The sequence below is a fragment of the Eulemur rufifrons genome, chromosome 16 (assembly GCF_041146395.1).
Source record: "Eulemur rufifrons isolate Redbay chromosome 16, OSU_ERuf_1, whole genome shotgun sequence".
NCBI lineage: Eukaryota > Metazoa > Chordata > Mammalia > Primates > Lemuridae > Eulemur > Eulemur rufifrons.
In genome coordinates, this window is record NC_090998.1 from 26,648,480 (window position 1) to 26,675,150 (window position 26,671).

Genomic DNA, 26,671 nt, shown 5'->3' on the forward strand with positions numbered 1-26,671 from the left:
AAAGCGTGTAACAAAGCAACATACACTTTATGGTGCAACAAAGCCTGGGATTTTACAAATAGTGGGATAATAGTTCAAGGTCTCAACTGATGGATTTCTTTACCCTTTCTTCCCACTTTCCCACAATGAAGTTTCATCTATTATATCTTGAGAGACTTATCCCCAATTCAACAATGGGACACTAGACTCACTGCCATGGGAGAAGAAAGAGCCACTATTGAATTACAGAAAGTGGCTGAACTTGAAAAAGCTGATTTAGGTTTAAGACGGATTCTGATATATAATTGCAAAGTGACTTTGGTCCCCTAAAGTAAGTTAAAAGTCCCACATGAGCACAAAGACCAGTATGGGCTTCGAAAGAAGAGAACACCAGGTTTTCCCTACATGTGGGACACCACTATCAGGGAGTTACGGAAATACAAAAGAATCAGAACCCTCCAGGTTATTTTGGTATGTGCTAAAGTTTAAGAGTTAATACCAAGGGTAACCAGTGCCAGGGAAGCTATATGGGAGGTGGTACAATGTGGCTGTCAGCTCTCATTATCTTTGGAGCACCATCCGATGATGTCAGCCAGTCTGGCATTTAGTGATCTTCAGCAAAAATGAAGTCTGTCTCAGCTCCCAGATTTTTAATTTAAAATATTGTTCATTAAAAATTTTTATTGATGCATAATATTTTACATATTTATGGAGTGCCTGTGATATTTTGTTACATGGCATAGAATGTATAATGATCAAGTCAGGGTACTTGGGGTATCCATCACCTTGAGTATTTATCATTTCTATGTGTTGGGAATATTCCAAGTTCTCTTCCAGCTATTTTGAAACACATAATACATTATTGCTAAATCTAAGTCACTCTACTCTGCTATCAAACATTAGAAATCATACCTTCTACCTAACAGTATAATTGTAGCCATTGACCAACCTCTCTTTGCCCCCTCGCCCCTACCCTACATCCCGCTGCCCAGCCTTTGGCATCTCTCATTCTACCCTCTACATCCATGAGATCAACCTTTTTAGCTCTCACATATGAGTACATGCAAAATTTGTCCATGTCTGGCTTATTTCACTTAACTCCAGTTCCATTCATGTTGCTGCAAATGACATGATTTCATTCTTTTTAATGGCTGAATAGTATGCCATTATGTATACATACCACATCATCTTTATCCTTTTGCCTGCTGATAGACACTGAGGTTGATTCCATATCTTTGCTATTGTGACTAGTGCTGCAATAAACATGGGGGTGCAGGTATCCCTTTGATATATTGATTTCTTTTCCTTTCGATAGATACCCAGTAGTAGATACCCAGCAGTAGTTTTATTTTCAGTTTTTGGAGAAATCTCCATACTGGTTTTCATATAGTGCCTGTATTAATTTAAATTCTCACCAACAGTGTATAAAAGTTCCCTTTTCTCCAGACCCTCACCAGCCCATGTTATTGTCTTTTAATAATAACCATTCTAACTGGAGTATGATGATATCTCAATGTGGTTTTTATTTACATTTCCTTGATGATTAGTGAGGTTGAACATTTTTTTCATATATCCATTGGCCACTTGTAAGTCTTTTTAGATCTATCAATGTCCTTTGCCCACATTTTAATGAGATTAGTTTTTTTTAATGTTGAACTGAATTCCCTGTATATTCTGCATATTAGACCCTAATAGGATGAGTAGTTTGCAAATATTTTCTCCCATTCGACAGTTTGTCTCTTCACTCTTTTTTTCTTTGCTATGCAGAAGCTTTTTAGTTTAATATAGTACTGTCTATTTTTGTTTTCTGTGCTTTTGAGGTCTTAACCTTAAAATCTTTGCCTAGACCAACGTCCAGAAGTGTTTTCCCTATGTTTTCTTTTAGATTTGATTAACTTTTTTCTCACTGATATTGTTTAAAAAGAAGCTAGATGGATAAGAAAAATAACACTTAAAGGAAGATTCTCACCTTAGAATCAGTCTGGGTGATCTTAGCAGTTAGACAGTTATCCTTGTGTCCTAGGCATTGTCTATAAATACATGTGCTAAGCAGATAAGAAAAATATCAGTTTCACTCACGATTGCACACAGTGGGCTGCAGTCAGAATCCAAGCTGGGCTGATGATGGCACCTCCACACTGGTGCTCTCCTAGAAACCTTAGACCCACCTGCCATGGCCAACAGTGGGGGCAGGCTTCTTCCCCTCCTGCGATTCTTCTGGAAAGCCACTGGGGACTAAATGGAGGAATGCCACAAACACCTAACAGCAAAGATGAAACCAATGACACAACCAGCTGAAATGATTAAGAACATACTCCTCCAAAGGCTTGTCATAGTCAGCAATGGTAATTCCCAAATACCAAGATGAGCTTTATGAAGACATTGGTTCCCAAGACCCACCTCTGAGGAATCTGATTTTAAAAAGCTGGGTGACTATGCAAGGCAATCAGAATTTTAGGTACTTGCCTACAGAATAATATTTATTTATTCACTGAACACTTATTTAGTGCTTACTATTTGCCAAGCACTATTATGGACATTGATGATATTAGTGAATAGAGCAAATAAAAGTGTTAGCCCTCATGGAACTTACATTCCAGTAGGAAAATTTCACATTTGTTAGCAATGAATCTACAAGATTCTTCATTATACATCCTTGTTTTACCTTCTGTTTTTACGGTATGAAACCATTTATCAATCCTCAAACATGTTAGATTTGCTTATGCATCTAAATGCTGTTTTCTTGTATGAAATACTGGGACTCAGCTCAAGCGCTATTTTTTCCACGAAGCCTTCTCCAGCTCCCCAGCAAGAGGCGACATTTTCTCCTCTTATGGTTCCTCATGCAACTTTCTATTACAGTCCATCAGCTTGCACATACTTAATACATGCAGGCAGAACAATGGAAGATCATAGTATTTAACCAGATGGCTTTAGAGCATAAGGAAGTTAAAAAGATGCCAGTATGAGTTTTAAAAAAATACACAGAAGACCACACAACCAAAAAAACTTTGTTTTCTTCCTCTGCTCCACAATGCATACTCACATTAAACAGACTCTCAGAAGTCATTTTAGATATTAAGTTTGTACAGGGATAGATGAGGACAAAGGATTGCTCTTGTAGTCCCCTTCTTCCTATCAGAAAGCTTATTTATTCTTCCCTCTATTTATGAGTTTAAATATAAACCCAAACAGGATTCTGGAAGTTTTATAGACCTAGGTATAAGAACCATTTGTCTTCACTGTGGAGTTATATCAAATATAAGATGAGGATTTCCAAAAAGAGACATCTAGTTAATGAAGAAAGGAAATTAAACAGATAGTAACAACATGGCCATCAACTCACCATATGGAATAGCTTTTGCAGCAGATGCAGGATTGGTTTTGGGAGGTGATGTCGGTTCAATTTCATTTGAAGTGTCTATAGAAGAAAATTTTTTAACTGAAAATATTTAGAAGTAGCCACACTAACTGACCCTACTTGTTTACCCTGGTCAATCATTAAACCACTCTACTGTAGATCTCACTAACACTACCATTCACATGCTAGATGCCAGATCCCATAGATGTATTTCTTATATATCTCTTAATATCACTGTTGCATCTGGCTTTATTTAAGCACTTCCTCCTTCCTTGGCTTCATGACATACTCTTGGTTTTCTTGATCTATCTATGGCCATCTCTTCTGAATACCAGTTTTTTTTTTTTCTTTTTTCAAGATCCTGTTCTTCAGCCTGAAAAGATATTCCTTAAGGTACTGTTCAATATCCTATTTTTATTCATCTACATGTAGATGATTTCAAGATTTCTCTCTTCAATCTAAATCTTTTCTCTGAATTCTAGACCTAGGACTACTAGATATCTCCATTAGGATTTCCCACAAGCTCATAGAGACCCACATGTCTCAAATGGAACCAAACGATTTTAATAGTCAACATTGTTTCATTTTTATGTTTCCTTATATAATGTAATGGCTCCACCATCTACCTAGCCACTCAAGCTAGGATCCTGAAAGTCATGCTGGACTTTTCTTCCTTCATATATTCCATCCATAACATATATAATCAAATACATCTAGAGTAAATTTTTTTACAATGACTTCCTCACTGCTCTCCTTGCATGTAAGATCACCCATATTTTCCACATTACTGTGGAGTAAGAGAAACCTAGGTTGGAATTCTAGCTCCACATCTTGCCAACTGTACATTTTTGGGAAAGTTACTTAATTTCTCTAAGCCTCAGTTCCCTTGTCTATAAGAGGACAGCAGCACACATACCTCCTAGATGTGTAAGGAGAAATAAATGCGATAATATGGGTGAAATGGTCAGTCTATACCTGCTACAGAGCAAGTAATCAATAAATGTTAGCTAGTTATCCTATCACTCTGGTACTTACAGTTTAATGCCCTGTGTCCAGCATGATCTAACTCCTGCCTTTTCTATCATTTCCTCCAAAACTCAATGTTATTTGTAGTTTGCTTATACATCATCCATTCTCATTCATTAGGGTCTTTGCACATGAGATTCTTTTTGTCTGGGTAAAGTACACTGTATCTTCTAGAGTGCCAAGAAAACTACCAATTCGAAACCCTCTAACATTCTAAAACAGAGCCAATCTCATTTCTGAATTGCATTCTCTAATCTGAATCTCTACTTTTCATATATGGAATTCTTTTTATGTTCGAGTAGATGCCATTTCTGGAGCACAACCCAAGATGCTTGCTAAAGCACAGATTCCTGGGCCCCATCCAAGATCTATAGAATCTACTATAATATATCTCTAGGAATGAGCCTAGGAATATGCATTTGATGTTATCAAGGTGATTCAACACCCTATATTTAGGTAAACATGGCTAAATTATCTTCCTTATAATTGTTTTTATAAGCAAAAGTCCCTATTACCAGGTGTTCATACCCATCTGAAGGCAAAAAGGCGATTCTAGCCTTGAAGCCTCAATATTATTTTCACCATCATTTTTAAAATATATCACCAACATGTTATCTAGGACTGAATATCAGAGTGATGTTCAAGATTCCACAAAGTTTAGCTGAGAAGTTTTAGGGAAGTCTGACTTATAGTTTTAAAAATTTTGTTAAAAAGTCAGAAGACAGAGGTAAAATATAGCCGAGTAATTTTTTAATCAGCAATTTTGGCTTTCTCCAAATTTGATTTGTAAACACAGACTTACAACTCATGTGGGAATTAAACATTAGTTTCACAATAACAATGCACTGCAATTTTATCTCATAGAAAAAGCTCTATAAATAGGATAAAGACACCTAAATTCTAATATACACAGAAACCTCAATTGATTGTTAATTTGTAGACAATGAAAAGGGGTAGATAAAAAAATACATTCAAGTTTTTAAAGTCGGGTCTTAAAATTAATTGTAAGACTCAAGCAGAAATTATAGCTTCTGGTTACTTTCCTTGGGTACAAACATCAGAATACCATCAACGAAGGGATTAACACAGAAAGAAAGTGTAAAAGTTACCTTAAATAACTATTAAAAATTTACTGTTACTATTTTCCCCTTTCTTTGGGGACTTCCTTTTCACTTTTCAAAAAGTCTGAAGCATTCTTCACATTTTTCATGTTTTTATTAAAAACTTTACTGGTGAATCAATTGCTGACTCACAGATTTTAAAGCTAAAGTTTTATGGCACCGTGAGTTTCCAGTGCAGGAAATTCACACCCCCACACTCCCTCATGGTACCCAAGGAGGCCAGCCAATGCCGCCCGCATCTACTCCAGTTAATCTAAAGCTTTTCAAATTTAAAGGACAGAACATTACCCACCTAACTCATGTTCTTCTTTGGAATCACCATAAATCACAACCGCATCATGAATATGGTTTGGATTAAATTCAACAGTAAAGTCCTCAAATGTCAACTGTATAAATTACAATCATAACAGAGAAGTGGTCAAGGAAGAGAAGTAAAGTTTTAAAAGTTTCCTGTGTATATTTCAAGGCTCTGTCACACCTGTGCACACCTTCAGATAGAAGTGCAAATAATTGCAGTCTTTTTGAAGGGCAATTTGGCAATGACTGCCAGGTTTAAATGCACAACCCCGTTGGCCCAGCAAGTCCAATTCTGGGAATTATATATATCCACATGTGTCCAAAAACAGTGATACAGGGATTTTTGAGGGCAACATTGCTGGTATGCGCAAAGACTAGAAACTCACTAAACATCTATTAATAGGAAACTGGTTTAACAAATCACAAAACATCATACGATATTTTATGCAGTCATTAAAAAGAGCTCTGTAGGTGCATCTGGAAGGATCTTTGAGATATTTTACAGTGGACAAAGCATTGCCAAGCAACATAAGAGAGAGTGTGTGTGTTAGTAAATGCTCAGAATACCTCTCTAGGGGTGCTGTGGTAATTAATCAGTGTTTGTCTCCAGGGCATAGGATGGGAATCTGATGAGAAGGGGCCTATACTTTTAACTGTATACACTTTAAACCACTGAAATCTTTAGGCTCACACACAGAGATCCCTTGTGAGAGTAAAAAATGACAAAAGGCAGCTTCTCATCATAATGGCAATTTAACAATCCAGATGAATTAAGTTCTGCTTAACTAACACAGCTAAGTTCTCTGTGGAGTGGAGAGATTCCTTAGCTGCCTACCTTTATAAGGTGTTTCTCTGGAGCATGAATGAACCGATGACACTGTACACTGCAGGGATACGAGTCAGGACAATTGGCAGAGTGAATTGTCCCTTCTGCCAATACAGCCACACTCCAGTAACCTGAACCTGTGTGAGTATTGAGGAAATTCAGTGAATGGCCACAGGCATTTCCTCTCCCTCTCCCCCACATCATGGAAAAACAGCAGGGAATTAACTACCTGAAATACCTGCTTCTGGATTCTGTACGGCAGTACAGGTAAGCTCAAATCTGCTGCCACCGTTTTCTGTATCAGAAACAAACGTACCTGTGGCCTCATTGGTCTCCGTCAGCAATGGTGAGGGCAGTGTATCCCCACAGACCTTACCTGAAAAGGAAAAGAAATGACTAAAAAGTGGTAGAAATTTGCATGTGTTTATTTTTCTAATATTATCTTCCACGAGCTCTCTGTTCTAAACAGGCCAAACTATCCAGTGGTCCCTTTGGTCATGCCACACCTTCAGCGGTTTTGCCATTGCATTCACCGTCTCACTCCCAGTCTCACGTGTCCAGGGCTTAGCTCAAAGTTCAGTTCCCTCATCAGCTCTCCCAGACCCCGACTGGAAATAAGAATTACCTTTCCTTGAAACAACACAGCACATTCTAAGTTCTATGTCATTTCCTACTTTATCACACACCTTTAGTTACACCTCAAACTACAAGCTCATTTGGGCAGAGACTGCCTTTTCTCTATAAATGTCTAGTGCCTGGCATGGTACCCTCTGACATAATTTTTAACAAATAATTGGTTGTAAAAAATGATTACTGGGTAAATAGCAGTCTTCAGTATGAAATCATTTAGTCAATCAATATTATAACTCCTAGCATGATACTTTGTCTATAGCATCCTGTCGTATGTGTGAAGAGAAATTTGTCCTAACCATTGGCCCAATGGAGACTTAGAGATCGAGGTGTACGTCAGCCATGGAGATCTTCCATCATGTTTAACCACACAATATTTCAAATAAGTTAGATACATCAATTATGTTTACATACCTAATAAGAGGTATTTAATAAAAAGAAATGTAATGACATGAAATGATCTATGAGGTCATGAGAAAAAATTACGAAACAATGTAAAGTTCAAAGTGTGTATGCAAATGTATATACATCAAAATGCAAACAGTGGTTATCTCTAAGTGATAGGGTTACCAATGGCTTACATTTTCTTTTTGCTCATATGTATTTACCAAATTTGATAAACATGCACCCACTTTTGTGATAAAAATGTAAAAAACTGCCTCAAAAGGAAGTTTTCTGGCAATTATGACATCAATTTCATTCAACATTGTTATGGAACTTGAGAAAAGAATGTGATATTTTGTCCCTAGCTTAGAAAAACACTGAAGAGAATGGTCAATGTCTTTCATTGTCTCCACTCTTACACCCCGCCCCCACACTGTATGTAAGATTAAATGATTGCCCTGTTTGCAGAAATTTTGTTTTAGACCTTTTAGCATGTCTTTGGTTTTTTAGATACTTTAAAACAATACAAATAAACATAGCAATACAAATAAACATAGCATACTTACTAATTAGCATTTCAGTGCTTGATTGTAAAGATACAAAGTCATGATCACACCCAACTTCATTTTCTATGTCTAAATTTGTAAATTTTATCAGGATAATTTTATCTTGTGGTACCATTATTTTCCAGGTACATAAGCTAGGGTAGAGGAGAGTGGAGAAAATAGAATAAATGGCAGAGTCAAATTTGACAAGTAAAATGTAATATATACATATATATATATATATATATATATGTTTCAGCTCGTAACTCATCAATAATAACATTTTACAGAGTATTAGAAGATAAAAGGTTATGGAAATTTTTTTATGTGAGGAAAATTTGTTTGTGCTCAAATTGCTAACATTTATCCGACAAATAGATGAGTATTAGAAAATGGCCAGAAACCACCTTTTAAATTTCATTTAGTTCTAAAATGCTAGAACTTTGATCTATAGATTGAAGAAACCCAAGATTCATCTAAGTTATTATCAGTCTAATTAAAATTCATAATATTTGTCCAGAAGTTGAATTATGGATTATAATTCTTATGAATTATGGATGAACCACGCAGCATATGCTGACCCTAACCAGCCACATCCTCCAAGGTCAGCCTAAGCCAGAGTCCCTGGGGTTGCAATGTCCGCTCTGACTCCCAGTAAGGTCAGCTGTAACCTTTAAAAACATGTCCAAACATTTTGAAAGTAGTCTTACGTAACAATACATAATCTTTTACCTTTATTTTCCTACATGAATTCATCTTATCGTTCAAGAAATCCCAGCGGGCTGTAAATCCTAGGTTCTTCCATGTTTCACACTCATGTGAATGCAAGGCAATCTTATCCGGAATCTAACACATCAGAATGAACTTCTTTCCAAAAACTGGCGGTCTTTATGAGCAACCTTAGACCTGATAATAGCCCCACTGCCCTTTAAGTAATAAATGTTCAGGACTGTAGGAATTATCCAACACTTGCATGCCCAGTTTCCAAAAGCTAGACACTAGTAATTCTTCTTAATATCTCCTCAGAAACTCTTTCTTTGCTTTGGTCTTTTTCTATTTAAGTCCATAATCCTGAATACAGATGTAAAAATAAGATGCCTAAAATATTACAAAGCTCGCTTTCTAAGCACGTCAATGGAGAAAGCACTCCACATCCATCATCTTTCTCGAGACTCATTACATCCCTCTAAGGTAGGCGGAAAAGAAATTATTCCTCCTTTTCCAAATGGAAAAACTGGCACTGATATTAAAAGACTCATTACGTCTCTTACATAATTGGAACTGTGGTTTAGGCTTTATGACTTCAAAGGCCAGTACTTTGTTTTTATGAAATTATTTTCTGCCTCAAAATCTCTAACTGAGAGGTGGAAAATAGGCTTCAAATCTATGCCAACCTTGATTTATTATGATTGCTGTATTTAAAAAGATTCTGAGTTCTAGACAAGCTAAGTGAGAGAGGGGTGCCAAAATTACTCATTGATTTATTCATTCAAATACCTATGGAGCATTTACTAAGTGCCAGGCACCGTTCTAGGCTCTGGGAAATTCAACATCTCCCTTGGGTATGGGAGGAAAGAGGGCAAACTGGGTGTTATCTATCTGCCATTTCTGAGAGTCTAATCACCACCTTCCAGAATAAAAAGAGGTGTGGAGGGGCTGTGCAACTCCCTCTTCCTCCTTTACATTATTTCTTTCTCCCTTATGACTACCTAATCAGATCCACTTGAAACTTGCCAAACCCTTTCACTACCCCAGGCTGCTTAGCATGCTGGAGAAGTTACTAGCTATGCGGACCAGTTTGCATGTCTTACATCTAAAACACATCTTTTCACACTTTAACATTCTAAAACCAGAATGCCTCTTACAATGGAGTCTTACAATTCCTGTAGACCTGGATTGAACGAGTTCTTCCAGGGAGGATTTGTATTAGCTTCTGCCAAGTACCTGGGGGTACCATCAACTTCATACTACTGAATTTTTCTGCTTAAGGTGTTTTGGATATACTAGTGGTGGAAATGTAGACTGTATAGCTGCACGAGTATTAACTTGTGATTCAAATTCTTCAGATTTTTTTTTTTTTTTTTTTTTTTACACCTGCCTATATCGAGAGCCAAGGTTGAGGCATGTAACTTTCCATGTGGGTGAGTTTATGTCTTGTTCAGTCTTACACTGAAGGTTTAGCCTTTGGTGACCCAGCTTTACATGGACCTATCTTGGGTATTTTGTTTTCCCTAGTGGTGGTAGATAAAAATAATGATGTATCTTTTAACCAGTTTTTCGTTTCAGATTTGTTGAAACATTGTACAAATTCTTGCTAATACTATCTGGGTTGCAATGCTGCCAAAAGTGTTCTTATTTATCTCTGGTTGACTCTAGTCCCTATAAGCTATTTAATATCTTAACTATCTAATCTCAACAACTTCATTCCCTAAACTTGAGGCAACTGAAATCTCATATGATCACTAAGATAACTGGTGAAAATCCCTTCAACTTTCCAACTGATCATCTTAACTTTATTTGTTGCTTTCTCAGTAAAGGAACTATTCTTCCTTTTCTCCAACACCAAACCTTCTTTATTTGTTGTGTTCTCATAAAACTAGCTTCACATTTTTATGTCTTTCTCTAGACTCTCTCTTCTGCCCATAAGCATACTTGAGTCCACCCTATCTAAACAAAATGCTTCTCTTGACCCTACTGCCTAAAAGCCAATGCCCCATCTTCCTCATCTCAGATAACACAAGTTCCATTCTTCCGTAGCTCAGGTCAAAAGCCCTCAAGTCCATGAGGGGCTCTCACTTTCTCTCAAAAGCCAAAAAGGAAAAAAAAAAGCAAACCCACAAAATTTTCAACTCATCAATGAATCCTGTGGTTTTACCACTCCTGCTGCTACAAATCTAGTCAAAGCTATCATCATCTCTTACCTGGATGAGTGCAGCAGCTGGTCTCCCAGCTTTTGGTCTTCCATATATATATATATATATATATATGTGTGTGTGTGTGTGTGTGTGTGTGTGTGTGTGTGTATTTTTTTTTTTTTTAAAGAGACAAGGTCCTACTGTCACTCAAGCTGGAATGCAGTGGTACAATCATAGCTCATTGCAACCTTAACCTCCTAGGCTCAATCAATCCTCCCACCTCAGCCTCCCAAGTAGCTGAAACTACAAGTACATGTCACCACGCTCAGCTAACTTTTATTATTTATTTATTTTTGTAGAGCTGAGATCTTGCTATTTTGCCCAGGCTGATCTCATATGATCCTCCCAAAGTGCTGGGATTATAGGTGTAAGCCACTGCACCTGCCCTTACAGTCTATTTCTAATACAATAACCAAAGTGACCCTTTTAAAATATGTCAATTTATGGTCTTCCTCTGTTCAAAATCCTCCAATGGCACTCCATCTCAGAGTAAAATCCAAAGTCCTTTTTATGTCCCATAAGGTCTAAACAATCTGACCACTACCTTCCTCTCTCACTCAACTCTAGCCCTCTGGTCTCTGCTGTTCCCCAGGTATACCAGATATATTCTTGCCTCATTCCTACCATTCCTTCTGGCTGGAGTGTTCCTTTCCAAAATGACTATATGATTCCCTCCCTCACCTTACCTGAGTCTTTTTCCAAGTATCATCTTTATAGTGCAGACTTTTCTAACTATTGCATACACCCCTTTCTTGCTTTATTTTTCTGTATAGTGCTTACTACTTTCTAGTGTTGTATGTCACTTTTTGTTGTATTATCCCATTTCCACCTTCTATCTTGCCCCACACAAAGGCGAACATTTTCATTCTTTCACTGTTGTATCCCTAGGACCTAAAATAGTATCTGACACATCCTAAAACTTCAATAAGAATTTGGTGACCATTTGGGATACCAAATTTTCAACAATCCCATTATGAACATGACTTCTGATCCTACAGTTCTACTCAGAGAGCTCTCAAATTTTGAATTTCTGTATCCAATAGCATTTTATCTAAACGCATTTTGACTTCTGAAATTTCTAACACTAATAACTTCCTTCTGTCTTAAAAATTCTTCTTGCAGAAATCTCTGCAATACTTCATTGTTTAAGCTGAGTACCTGTGTTTGCCCAAGGTAAACAGGCCGTCATCTGTATGTCTCTTACCCAATATACAAATACTTTGTTCAAATACCCACTTATCAAGGACATTCATTAATTCCTGAAGCAGGCCAGTTTCAGAAGTCTTTCCAATTAGAAAATACTTAATACTGGATTGAAATCTGCCTTCTGGTAACTTCTACCTAGCAATCCTGGTCCTCAATTCTGCAATTAATCAGAACAAGTCCAATTCTGCTTCTCTAATAGCCTCTAAGATAATTGAGACAGTTCTTTTCCTCCTCCTTCAGTCTTTTTGGATCAAAAATATTCCTGGTTTCTTCAACCACACCTCTTAAAACATTGTTTTGAATTTCTTTCCATCTTGGTCATTGTCCTTAAGATAAATTCTAACTTATCCCCATCTAAAGATTATACCTAAAGGTCTCCTCACTCTGGGACACTCACTAGTTATTCTTCTATCTAATAGTTTAAGTGAAGATGGCAAAAGTTTTACTGGCATCCTATTATCACAAGGTTGACTCAGAAAAAGTCAGTTTAGAGCCTTAAGCCTTTCAAACATGGGCTGAAATTAAGCTACATTTTTCCCATCCCCCACTTGAAATAAGTATTTTCATTCATTTTACATTAGTTTTATAAATTATAATCCTTCCATCATTTTAATTTCCCATTGCCTATGGCAGAAAGTCTAAACTCCTTTGCATGGAACTCAAGGTCCTCTGCAATTAAGTCCTGGCCATCTTTCCTACCTTTATTGTCCACCTCGATCCCAGTTCCCATTCCCGTAGCTCTCCAGCCACACTGGGATGCTCATGACCCACACAACCCCGACCTTTCCCACCTCTTTGACATTACTTATACATAATTTCCTTTGCTTACGATGACCTTTTCCTTTGTCTCTGTTGAAATTTTAGATATTAGAGCTACAAAAGACCACATGAGCTATAAAATCAGAACTATCTTTCAATGCCTAGTTTCAATGCCATCTCTTTCACTAAAGCATAACTTAACTTCTCTCTCACCTTATAACCACTCTACCCACACACCTTACAAACTGCTTCAAGGGGAATTAGTCTCCATTTTTCAGAGTACCAACATATTTAGATAGTATGGAGTATAAAGTTTATTTCATCTTGTTTTGTAGTATAGTTATTTTTGTCTAGCTCTCTCTTCCTACCAGATTATAAATTCAGAACTGTCATCTACATTTGTAGTACGGCATTCAGTGCTAAATTTTTTTTGTTTGTTTGTTTGTTTTTAAGAGACAAGGTCTTGCTCTGTCACCCAGGCTGGAGTACAGTGGTGCAATTATAGCTCACCATAACCTCATACTCATGGACTCAAGCAACCTTCCCACCTGTCTCCCAAGTAGGTGGGACTACATGCATGCACCACTACACTCGCCTAATTTTCAATACAATTTTTAAAATGAATTTAGAACACTTAAGAAAATGAGATACTTGCAAAAACCAATTTCTAAAGCTTCAAGATATTTTAGCCACACAGAGGAGTATGTAGAAAATTTGTAAAGAAAAGATACTGAAGCTTATAAAGCATGAACTACTTTCATATCACTGGGTGATACTTAACCAAATATTACCATAATTATAGAAATAATTATGTGACAGGATTAATCACTAAATTCCCATAGCAATCTCATTGCCAGCTGCTATTAATATTAGATATTGAATACATCAATGCAGGTAAGCTTTAATCTTGATTCTACTCAGGTTCTTTATTTATATTGATGATATAAATCAGGAATACTAATTAGTAAATATTCACCAACCAAAAAACATCAAATGAAATATATGCTTTTATGTTAATCATATAAGGAATTTGAGATACTAGGTAAAATTGTCAAAATATAGTCTTTTAATTGCCTGATTTTGGTGGTGGGGGTGGGAACCCCAGGAATCATTCCTACCTAGGATACACACCAATTATGAGAATAGTTGTCTTCTTTGGAATAGGGGTAACGAATCTTCCCACTTTCTCCAAATAACACTGTCCTCTGAGGTTTGCAATCTTCAAAAAAAAAAAAAAAAAAAAAAAAGGGGAAAGTAGTTAATCCTTTGCCCCACATTCATGGACAACATTTCAAAAAGATATGGAGGTCAGCCTAAAGCTGTATAATTTATATTTATATAATTGATATTTATGATAGTGCAAATGTTTTTAGAGGCTATGATTTATACATTGTCTTTACAAACAGACTTAAAAGTTCTGAATTGTAATGCTTTCTTTTTAAAACAACTCTTCAGATTTAACATTTATCCAAGCTTTCCCATCTCTTTCTAGGATGTCCTGGGTAATGCTAAAATACCTTTGTATAAAGACATTAAAGTAAATGTATGCAACTTTTAGCAATGGCATAGCAAGTCTCTATTCACTCAAAATTTTCCGATGCCAGTGTCAGGTTTTAAATGTTGGAAGCTTTGTGTATGAATATGAGCAGGGTGTTTTAAAGGTGACATTCACAACTCAAATAAAATTCAGATTATGCATATGGTACAGTCCTTCTATCTCCCTTGTCTTGATGACAACTCCCACGTCAGTGTTCTACCTAGATAAGGAGGACCACACATACCCTTTGCTCTCTGGCTTCCATGCACACCTTGGACAGAACTCAGGCCCTTTGTCACACTCCTTTGACTCATTCTTGAGAAGGATTTGCCCCGATCCAAATCTGTACAGGGTGGAAATAGTTAATGCCTTTCCCAACAATAAATAACGTTAAAATAATCATTTAAAGTAACAGTTTTGACATTGTGATGTTAATATTAAGGATTATAACTTCTACTAAAAAATCAATGCAGAGGGAACCTTTTCTCAGAGTCAGGGGCCTACTATGTCTTTAAAAATAGGCTAAAGGGCTACATGGAAGCAGAAATTAATTTGATTTGATGGTTAGGGTGGTTTGAAAGTTAAGATGTGAAAGATTCAATTCATCTGATTTGTAAGGGGTAAGAAAGTTTTATTTAACCCTATTTCCAAAGCATAGCCAGTTATAGGGAGGGATGAGGGAAGATGGGTAGAAACAGGCAAATAAAGGGAGAGAAGCTTAGAAAGATTATCCTAAGGAAGTATTATTTAAATAAACTACTTATCACATTCTGATGTTCATCTGACTGTGGAACTAACTCTTATTGCCTGATTTCATTGCCCTTTTAAAATCTTATTGTTACCATTAACCTTTGTTTAGAGCTCATTAACCTCGTTGACCTTCTCTTCCAGGTGATCAAAATAGAACGTAATCGCTACCTGGAGAGAATTGCTCCCCTGCAGTACAGCAATGAACAGAAGACTTTTATGCCTAAGACGGAACAAAAATGAGCTGAGAGTCCTGTCATCTGAGGCAGCGCCAGCCTGCAGCTGCACCAACAGCAGCGGCGCTTCTCAAGGTCCTCCGCTAGGTGGCTGACCTTGGACCACAAGGAGAGAGGGACAGAGAGAATGCCATGTTCTGGGGCTCTGGGTGCTATCAATTTGGTTCCTATGGTCCACAACTTGTTCCGGAAGTTGTGTCTCTCATGCCGCTTTCATTCTGCAGAGGCTGCCTGTTGTGTCATTTGCTTCTGCAGAAGTTGCCCCTTTTCACAGCAACGTTCTGGTCTCTCAGGACTGAGCCCCCCAGACATCTTCCCCTCAGTGCTCTTACAGTTCTCTGGGCTTACCTGCGCTCCACCCTTTTATTGTAGCTGTCTCTACCTTTTTCTTTTTCCTAAATAATTAGAAAGTTCCTTGAGGACAGGCTTGGCATCTCCAGACCCACATTTTCCTAATTTAGATTTTAGTGCTGCAGAACCAAATTAACTCTCCAAAGCCTCCCTCATTTTTTCCCCACTGTTGGCAAGTAAAATGAAAAAGGCAGAATGGGCGAGGTGGGAGAGGAGTGACTTTTTAGTATTCCTAAGTACTGTAGAGAAAAAAATGTCAACTGAGGAAATGAAGAATCCCCTGACGAGTGTTCTCGAGGTCTGTTTATAAAGTCTCATATTCCAAAAAGATATGAAAATTTTACACAGAGATTTGGTTTGTTCAAGCTATAGATATCAGTGCTCAGGAATTCAGACAAATTTATATACATTGGTAGTCTGAGTAGAACTTGAAACCAGCCACATTCTTGCTTTGTTCTAAAGCTTAGTTCTAATTTTATTACAACATAGAGTGACTACCCCTAAGAGATAAGCATGATCAGTTTTTGTCTTAGAATGAAATGAGGAGGAAGAATTCACCCACCTGTGGTCATGTTTTGCGTGATAAAATCCATCAACTCCAACACCTTGGAGAAAATGCCAAGCGATGCCTTCCTGTGGTGATGTCTTAGAGGAGCTGAACCTCTAGCACAACCAGCTACCCAGGAAGTTATCCCAGCAAGAGTCCAGATTCCACCACCTCTTCTACACACCAGTGGTCCTCCAGAGTCATGCTTTTACAGTACGGAAGAGAGAAAATTTTAAAAATAGCCATAGGATAAAATATTTCGTCAGTTCCACAGACATCAGCACTCATCTCGAAGTGAGAAGAGGCAGAGGCTTGGAAGTCCGCTAGTCACTGTCCAACTTTTTGTTCCTCCATTTTGTTGTTACCTTGTCATTAGTTTCAAAGCACAATCATTTCATCCAGATGTAATCTCTTTGCACCTACTGGTTACAATCTTGTCAGGCTAATGCTTAATTTTTCTTTTTTGGAATTGCCATGTTCATTCATTTCAAAAATCAATGGAAGAAGGGGGTGTGGTTACAGATGGATGCTTCTACTGTAGCTTGTCACCTGGAATGGCTGGGAAAGACTAGGTCATCTCCCAAGCCTACAGCATCAGTGAATAGAGCCCCCAAGGTTGTTCCAAGGCCTCAAGGCTTTAAAAACAAAAAGCCTGGGAAGCCTGATTTTGTCCCATGGAGTATATGTAAAGGATCACATTGGCTCCCATGCTAGAGAATAAAGAATCCAAGATTTTAGGATCCTGTCTTCAATAACATTCCAGAATATATGCTGCTTTGAGAACATGTTTCAATCTTGTGTCAGACTAACCTCTCCTCAAAAGGTACAGAATTGTTTTTGTGAGGACTTCATCCAAAAAAGAATTGCCTATAATGAGTACAGATAACATAAAGCATGTTTAGCCTATCTGTGTTCCAGTTTAGAAAGTGGTGTAAGTGTACGATTCTACCTCCTGCCTCCCAAACTCCCTTGAAGAAAAACTTAGAAATTCTTCCAACAGATAATTTCAGGGAGCTTCCCACTACAGTTTCAAGCTGCTTTCTGGCAAAGAATAATGACTTCCTGCTGTTCCTTGCTGCTTTTTAATTTACAATAAATTATAAAGAAAATAATTTATTTGGAAGACTTATCTAAAACTTAAGACTCATGTCTTTCACAAGTTGGTCTCTCTTTCCTCTCTCTATATCTCATACAGATTGGTATTCTTTGTGAAGTTGTGTCAGTCTTGGGAGGTCATTGTCATTCACAACATCTCTTACCCAGCAGTTACTAAAGGTATGTGTGTCTCTGGTCAAACTTTGTGCAAACATATTCTTCGCTTAAGGAAAAAAAAGTTATGATAGTTAACAAAATGTGGAATAAAGAATTAATTCATAGCTGGATCTAATAAGACTGTTTAAGTGGTCATCTTGCTTAATTCCATCAGTTTGGACATGTTGAAACTAACCCCTGCCCCCAACCCACAATAAAACAGGTGTAGGAAGAAGCACAGGAATAGAAACAGGCAAGAATTCTCTTAGCTCAGCTACATTTTTTTCAGTGGAAGCCAGATGGAAGGTTCAGAGGAAAAGGAATTTGACACAGTAGCTCCCCAAAAGGAGCTCATGGGGGAAAGGCAGAATCCACTTTCACCCACGTTACTGAACAACTGGGCTGGTCTATACTTTCGTACCTGGCAGGCATCCATTCCCCCACTAGGAAAACCAGCACACATCATGGTCCTTTCCAGAGGAGGGAGGTTCATACTCTTGAGCACAGTATTACACGTTCTGTCATCCATGACGGGAAGTTCCACTTCCTGTAGGACATCGGAATATTCTGACGCTGTAGAGAAAGGACCGATAAGTCAATAATTATCCTCATTGAAACAAATAGGAAAACTGCAAGTTTAAAACTATCTCAAACGGATCTTTAACCAAATGTAGAAGTTGGTTTTTTAGATGTGAATTACATTCACTTCTAAAAATCATATGTGATAAAGGACACTTTTTAAAAATTCAGATTTTTAAGATAATATAGGAAATTGTGGCTTTGCTGAATACATGCTTATGTTTCTCCAAGAGGAAAAATTTAGCCAATAAAGCAATGTTTTATAAAATTCTTCATTAGAAAGAATACTTCGCAGCGTATTTTTCAAGCTTTGAGGTATAGTTGACAAATAAAAATTATATATATTCAAGGTATATATTTTGATACACATATACATTGTGAAGTGATGACCACAATGGAGCTAATTAACATACCACCTCACATAGTTAACTTTTTTTGTGGTGAGAATACATAAAAGTTACTCTTAGTAAATTTCAAGTGTATGATACAACATTACTAACTATAATCAGCGTGATGCACAGTAGGTCTCCAGAGCTGATTTGTTGTATAATTGCAAGTTTGTGCCCTCTGACTAACACCTCCCCATTTCCCCCTCTCCCAAGTCCCTGGTAATCACCCTTCTACTTTTCATTTCTAAGAGTTTGACTTTTTAAATAGTCACAATAATAAAGACAAGGAAGCTTAACTATTGTTACTATTTCCTGATTATCCTTTTACCACATTCCTCCTCATCTCTCATAGTTACAGCCAGTTTCCTTTGTCCGACAGACCTAAACAAAAGGGCAGGAGTACGAACAGTCTTAAAAAGTACAAGACTTTTCTATAGTGAAGACAACCAGCAATCTTCACTAGGTTAGAAATTAGGAAGAAAAGAAAGGATAAACTTCTTATGGTCAAGAAAATTATTTCTGCTTCTCCTGGGCATTCAGCATCCTGGAAGAAGTATTATATACTTTTTAATGCCTCTTACTCTCTGAAATCTTGCCCCATCCACTGGCCATACAAAGAATCCCTGCTTTAAGTTTATCATCTCTGTTGGGAAGACAGATTGGTTTAACAGCAGTTCCTGAAAAACAAACAAAAACAAAAAAATTTGTCAAGTTCACGGATAGACAAGTGATGTCGAATATATTTGAGGAAGTGACATCTGTTGATTTCATGGCTTCTCCGCTTTTCATCCTAAATAGAATGGTGACCTACTTTAAGTTTTTCCTCTCAAACAAAACTATTTCATATTTATAGAAATTTAGAAAAATGCAGAAAAAGTAAAACAAGGAAAAATGTCACTCATTGTTCTGTACACCACCATGAGCCCCCCAAACTACTAACATTTTAGAGTATGCCTTTGTTCTGAAAGGACAGTTTTTCATCCAGTAGTTACTGAGCGCTGCTACGTGGCAAGCACTCTTCCAGGCCTCAATGAACGAGCAGGGGAAAAAAAAACCCTCTGCCGTGGTGGAGCCTACACGTGAGAGAGTATGCGTGCATGTGGGGGGCGGGGGAGATACAAACAATAAATATAATTATTTAGTGGTTGGATAATACATGCTCTGGAAAAATCAGGGTAGGATAAAGGCAAGAAGTCTGGAGATTAGGGAAGATGATATGGGAGTAATAGTTTTAAACATGGTGTCATGGCAAGTTTCATTGAAGAGATGACATTTGAGCAAAGGAAGCTGAGGGAGGGAATCATGCAGTTGTCTGGGCTGAAAGCATTTGATGAGGAGACAGGATGGAAAGTCCTTGCAGCAGGATCCCATCTACATGTCTGGGAACAGTGGGGAGGCCAAGATGGCTAGAGTGGATTTAAGCAAAAGGCAGTCGAGTAAAAAATAAAGTAGAGGTGAGATGCAGGACTGGGAGGAAGGAGAGGTCAGATGATGATACCATTTTCATCTGAGCATAATGGGAAACCATTGAAATGGTTTGAACAGAGTGATAATTTGATTTACATTTTAAAATGTATTATTCTGGCTGCTGGCTTAATGATAATTAGGGATGAAGAAACAGCAGCCTGAGACAATTTCAGAAACCATTAAAATTAACACAGGTAAGAAATGATGGTAGTGCGGCCTGGATCAGGATGGTAGAAGAATAAAGTGGCCGAGGCAGGAGCAACAGGATTTTCTGATCCATTTGGATGTACAGTGTCAGAGAAAGAGCAAAGATCAGTCCAGAGTTTTTAGCTTAAACAATTGGAAGGAAGGAGTTGTCACTGAGATGAAGCAGGCTCAGGGTAAGCATGTGTGGGGTGTGGGGGCCAAACAGGATCCTATTTTAAACATATCAAGTTTGAGGCGCCTGTTAGCCATCCAGGATGACAGCTGGTTATATGAATCCCATGCATTCCAGACACATACATAACACATAGAAACCTGGGCTAGATGTATGAAATTTGGAACAGTCTTCAAGGAGATGGTGTTTAAAGCCTTGATCCTGGATGAGATCACTAAGGGACTGAACACAAACAGAATAAAATGGCCCAGGGCTGAGCCCTGAGGAGTTCCAACAACAGGAGGGCAAAGGGAAGAGGAGGCCTCATCACAGAACTAAGATAGGCTGCAAAGGAGTAGGACGAAAAACAACAGGTTCCTGGAATTCAAATGAAGAAAATATTTCCAGGAAGAGAATGAGCAAACCTGCTAAAAAAATCCCATCAAGAAAGATGAGAACTGAGAGTTTACCTTTGAATTCAGCAACACAGAGATCATGTGTGACTGTGACAAGAGCGAATTTGGTGGAGCAGTGAACGTCTGATCAACTTGGATGTCTAAGAGACATCTTAACCTAATACACCCAATTATGAGAATTGAGGAAATTGACGTAACTAGCACAGATGGCTCTTCACAGAGTTTTCCTATAGAGGTTTTCTATAGCTTCCTATGATATACAATTCTAGTTTGAGTTATTCTCAGGATTTTGATAATCTGGTTTTGTCTTCTGACTTTTATGCACTGCTATTGAGAAGTCAGCTGCCACTCTAATTTTCATTCCTTTTTTGGTAATCTGGTGTTGTTTTTTCCCTCTAGATTGTTTTGAGATCCACTGTGTTTTTAGGGTGCCGCATTTTTAGTACATGCCTACGTATAAAGTTATTTTTTGTAAGATCTGTGTCTTATCAAGTATGGTTAACCTTCAGCCACTTTCTCTCAAATTATATCCTCTCTCCCTCATTATCCATATTCATTTTTAAGTTCAAACTGAAGGTTTAGGCCGGGCACGGTGGCTCACGCCTGTAATCCTAGCACTCTGGGAGGCCGAGGAGGGAGGCTCGCTAGAGGTCAGGAGTTCGAGACCAGCCTGAGCAAGAGCGAGACCCCTGTCTCTACTAAAAAAATAGAAGGAAATTAGCTGGACAACTAAAAATACATAGAAAAAATTAGCCAGGCATGGTGGCACATGCCTGTAGTCCCAGCTACTCAGGAGGCTGAGGCAGTAGGATCGCTTAAGCCCAGGAGTTTGAGGTTGCTGTGAGCTAGGCTGACGCCATGGCACTCTAGCCCGGACAACAGAGCGAGACTCTGTCTCAAAAAAAAAAAAAAAAAAAAAAAAAAAAAAGGTTTACTATATTCTTTCAGTTTCTCTTCTCTATGTCTCTTACCCTCTTTGTCTCTTTCGGGTAATTAATTTCAGATTGTCCAGTTCCTATAAGTAATCTGGTGGATAATCCTTCCATTGAGTTTCTAATTTCAATTATATTTTTATATCTTCATGTTTTGTTGGCTCCTTTTCAAATCTTCCCTTCCATTTAGTAGTTTCCTATCCTTCAGTTATTTTCGATACACTTTTACTTCTTTAAACCTAAGTAAAATATGCTTATTTCCTGTGCTGTATTTCATTTTGACATCTGTAATCTTCCAAGGTCTGATTCTGGTTGTTAATGTTTCTGAGTATCTTTGATGGCAAATATCTCTGCATGTTTGTGTGCTCATAGTCATTAAAACTTTATGGGAAGACACTGAAACTGGGATTTAAGGTTCATTTCTTCAGAGAAGATTTACTTTTGCTTCTGCCAGAAGCTCTGATTATTCACCTGGAACCACTTTAAACTACAATCTTGCCCTTGGAGTTTCGGGGCCACACAGGTAATGTCAATTCCAGCAAACCTCAATAAGGGCTGGCTCGTGATTACAGATTCTTCTGAGAACCCTCTGCCCAGAGCCAAGGTTCAGAATAAGTTTCCTTATTCCTTCACTTTGTGTGGCATATTCCACCACCTGTCCCCCCGTCCCCCTTGTTTTTCTCTAGGTTTCATGGCACTGCCTCTCAGTAAGTCCTAGTTTCCCTGTAGCTCCCTTACATGGTCAGGTAAATCTCTAGGATCTTAAAGATCAATTAGATGCCTCAAGGGCAGTGGCCTGCTTCAGTGGTTGGCTAACTCCTCTAGAATTGTGCTCTTTTATTGTTTTTGGCTAATGAACACTTCCTTTATTTGCATTAAAAAAAAAAAAAAAAGGTTGTTAGTGTTTTATCCAGAATGTTTAGGTTATCTGTGCCAAGATAGTATTGGGTATCTAATCTATAATAATGACAGAAAGGAAAAGCCTCTGAAAATATTTTCAAAAATCCCAAACTCCTTGGTTAGAGCTGAATATGAGTAGATGGTCTAGAATATAGCCCAGCCAAGACACAGGAGTGTCTTAAAATGCTGATTGGTAGGTTAAGCATACATAATTTGTGACTGGGACTCCTAGCCTGCACAGTACTTTTTAAATTTATAGGTCATAGATTGAACAAGGTTTTTAAAATAAAGCTTAGCTATTCTGTTACTAGACATCCACACAGAAATTAAACTTGGACATAATTAGCAGTTTTCTCTATTGCATTTTTTATATTCTAACTCTCCCTACTTACCAAACTTCACTTTGTGTTTTAGATACAGCAGTGCAATATCAGCACTCATATATCCAAGCCTGTTGTATTCAGGATGGATAATAATTTTTGAGACAGGACTATTCTTTTCTTGCTTATCCTTCTGAAGAAGGCTGTACTCTCCAGAAGTCACAGTTAGACTCTTAAGTTGCTTCCTAAAATCAAAGAGAAACGTTCCAATAAGTAGTTGTTTCTTCTAGGAAAGACTTCTTGGTTCTATGTGATTAAACAGAAGTTATTAAGATACTTTTAAACATTTCCAAGTCTTTACAGACTTTTATTACTGCATTACCAAAGGCCATAATTTCCAATTTTTTGATCTATAAAAAGTCATAGTTTTCAGTCACAGGATGTTTGTTTACATTCTTGTGAACACTTTCATCTACCATCAATTGTCTTTCTAAGTATTTAAATGTTGCTTCCTTTTCTTCTTTTGTACACAAACCATGGTCTATACATGCTATACCATTTTTAACAAGATATAAAAGTTAGCTTCTGGAACTGTCCCTCCTTTTCTCTTATAGTATCCTCTTTTAATCTGGCCAAGTATTTGCTATTTCTGCAGGTTTTTTCCCCCTCCTAATGACTTCAACTCAGAAGATTAAAGCTTTGGAGCATACATTTAACATTCAATGGTAATACTTTATTATAATAAGTAACCACCACCCCTACCCAACTGGTAAAACCACAATCCACAAATCATAGAGGCTGTCTGGGATCTTTGGGAGTTTCTCTATTTAACAGAGCAAGAAGTGCTGGAAATCTTCAGAAAAACGCAAGTTTCTGGGAATCAGGAAGATCAGTGGGTGGGTGCACGAGGTGGCAAAATTAAGAATGAGACTGAGATTGAACCTTGCACGATATTGAGAGCATAGAATCTCCCAGTCCCATACCCATAAATGAAGGTTTGACAAGTAATAGAAAACCACAACTTACTCATTGAGGCTAGCCAGGCAGTGTGCTGCTGTAACCACTTGATCATCTTGAATCAAGCTTCCTCCACAGAAGTGGTGCTTGCCTAACTTTAGGGAGACCTGCCCAAGAAGAAAGTTACAGGCACAGCTAATATATATCTCCCCATAGATACTGTCTCCTTCAGAAACATTTGAAATCAACTCTCTGAATCTTACACAATATTCTCAAAATACTGACATAAATTGGATAGTAAGATATTTCCCATGGACATAAACTTTTTGGTACAGAGGTAGAAGCCAGGAGAAAAACTACATATTAACCTGGACTCTTGATATTTTAAAACAGGGAAATATTAATAGTCCACCATTTACTCATTCAGAAATCGAAGTCTGTTATACTGACCTGCCATGGGTGGCCACCAACTGTTGAATTTCTCCAGCTAAGAGTTCTGGAGAAGAACCCAGATTCCAGCGCAGGTTCCTTGCTTTCCAAATCAACTGCACGAAGTCCACACTTCAGTCCTGTTAGAAGAGCATGTGTATGCGTGCTCACACACAGAGCCTTATTAAGAGTTCACTTTATAGGGATTCCACGTCCAGATTCCCCCGGACTGGCACAGAGGTTCTGCTATCACTCAGCTGCAGGCTAGCCCCTTTTCTCCTCGGAAGATCCCCGCCCCCCCCAGGCTGGCTAGAGCTTGCCGTCCTCTGCCCCCTCTGGGCCTAAGCTCTGCCCCCTCTGGGCCTAAGCTACCGTAACAAGGGAACACCTGCGCAGGAAGACGCCAGCTCCGCCTCTGGTGGTTGATTTGGGGCTTCCTCTGGGAGGATGCACTTTGCGAAATTTACGGTGTATTAAAGATACTGAAAACAACATATGCTACTCTGGAAGAGGGTTATTTGGCTTTAAGTTACTTTTACTAGGTTATGTTTCTTCGGAGGAAACTCTTTAGCACTGACATGCTTAGCAGATGTGCCTAAAAACTAGAAGTTCAGGAAATTTCAAAAAGGAAACCCGGCCTAGGCCTGCCTTTGGGAACATTTGGGCCCAAGCATTTGCCCCCACCCTTTCTTCTCAGATGTGTCTTGTATGGCTGCACCACCGGGCAGTCCTAGGGTAAGGAGGGATGGAGTCATCCCTCCCCAGCACTCTCAGCCTCCCCGCAGCCCTGCTGCCGAGGGGCCCGGGCTCACCTAGGCTTTGCGGCAAGTTCATGACGACGACGAGCAACAGCAACAAACCAGCCCGGACAGGCGTGCCCATGGCCCCCACGCACCGGGACCTGGCGAGTCCTCCCTCTCCGCAGGCTGCAACCACCGTGGGAGGAAGGTGGGCCTGGCCGCGCCGTTTATTCTCTCCTGCTGATGGGCCGCACCTGCCTGGGCTTCTGGGCTCCCAGGTGTTCCTCTTCAGGTTCATTCTGAGCCGCTGCTGCCGCTCTCTGGCCATCTCTGGTGTCAGAGCGCCTTGCCATCCTGCCTTAGGGCCCTGGAGACTGGCGCAAGGTGCTCCGGTGGCTGGAGGGCCGCTCGCACACGTGCGGAAGTCCCCACGGACAGATCCCGGGAGCACGGCGATCAGTGGCCTAGAACCTTAGCCTAACGAATGCGGTCCCAGACCAGGGAGCGTGGCCCAAGCCCAGGGGCAATGAGGCTGGTCCTCCACACTAGGCGCAGGCAGGCGCGCTTCCGAAAGGCGCAGGGAGACTTATTAAGGCTGAACATAGATGGTACTGCCTTCTTTTAAGGAGCTGCTTAAAGCCCTTAACCCTGGAGAGTTTTGCAAAGGAGTAGATAGGAAAGATCAGGTTTATGCTGCCAAGCTTTTCTAGGTGGCAGTATTGTCCTCGGCTTCAGCAGAATGGCCCACAGCTGTAGAACCCATCATGTAAGATTATTAAAATTAATTCATTGGTAAGACGATCATGTCAGCATTTTTCCCATAAATATTAGTTTGGAAGAAGTTAGCTTTAGTTTGGGAGAGGAATAAAGCTAGGATTTGTAGTGGACTTATATTTTGTCAGAAAAGTAGGGCAAGGCTACCTTGGGTATTTTATACACACACGCACACACCCCAACTGACCTGGATACCAATCCCCAGACTCAGTTGTCTTGATTCCACGTAAAACAGAGATAAAAGCTCCTTGAGGTAGGAGGGTAAACAAACTGAGGGAAACAGGCAGGAGGTAGACAAGTGAACAGGAACACAGAAGACAGTCAAGGTGGAGAGAATGCAGGTACAGGTATAATAAGCAGGTGACGACCAGCTGGGGGCAATGGCCCCTGTAACTGCAGAAGAGAGAAGAGGGCGAATGGACACCTTTTGATGAAAAGCCTAAAATCATGATTCACCCCCAAACCTGAAACACATAGTTCAAACCTTCTTGTCCCATGAACCCAAAAGGAGTTTCTGTGAATTTTATGTCCCAAATCTCGCACTGTTGGAAAGCTCTAGAGCTTCACTGACTAATATGGTGGACATTAGCCATATGTTGCTATTTAAATTAAAACTAAGTAAAAATTAAAAATTCAGTTCTTCAGTCACAGTAGTTACATTTCAAGTACTTAGCGGCCACTGTGGCTAGTGG

General features: G+C 38.8%; 1 protein-coding gene across 1 annotated transcript in view; it reads right to left on the minus strand.

Annotated features, from left to right (window-relative positions):
• The window catches only part of OVCH1 (ovochymase 1), a 67,079-nt gene extending 41,732 nt beyond the window's left edge, over window positions 1-25,347 (minus strand). Inside the window, 18 exon segments of the mRNA XM_069491210.1 lie at window positions 2,059-2,239; window positions 3,326-3,402; window positions 4,901-4,934; window positions 4,937-4,982; window positions 4,984-5,027; window positions 5,780-5,873; window positions 6,620-6,747; window positions 6,849-6,986; window positions 8,191-8,324; window positions 14,181-14,268; window positions 14,831-14,929; window positions 16,483-16,672; window positions 18,140-18,291; window positions 19,268-19,363; window positions 23,152-23,324; window positions 24,106-24,203; window positions 24,487-24,605; window positions 25,278-25,347. Coding sequence (XP_069347311.1) covers window positions 2,059-2,239; window positions 3,326-3,402; window positions 4,901-4,934; window positions 4,937-4,982; window positions 4,984-5,027; window positions 5,780-5,873; window positions 6,620-6,747; window positions 6,849-6,986; window positions 8,191-8,324; window positions 14,181-14,268; window positions 14,831-14,929; window positions 16,483-16,672; window positions 18,140-18,291; window positions 19,268-19,363; window positions 23,152-23,324; window positions 24,106-24,203; window positions 24,487-24,605; window positions 25,278-25,347 — 1,961 coding nt within the window.
• Window positions 25,348-26,671: the final 1,324 nt, after the last annotated feature.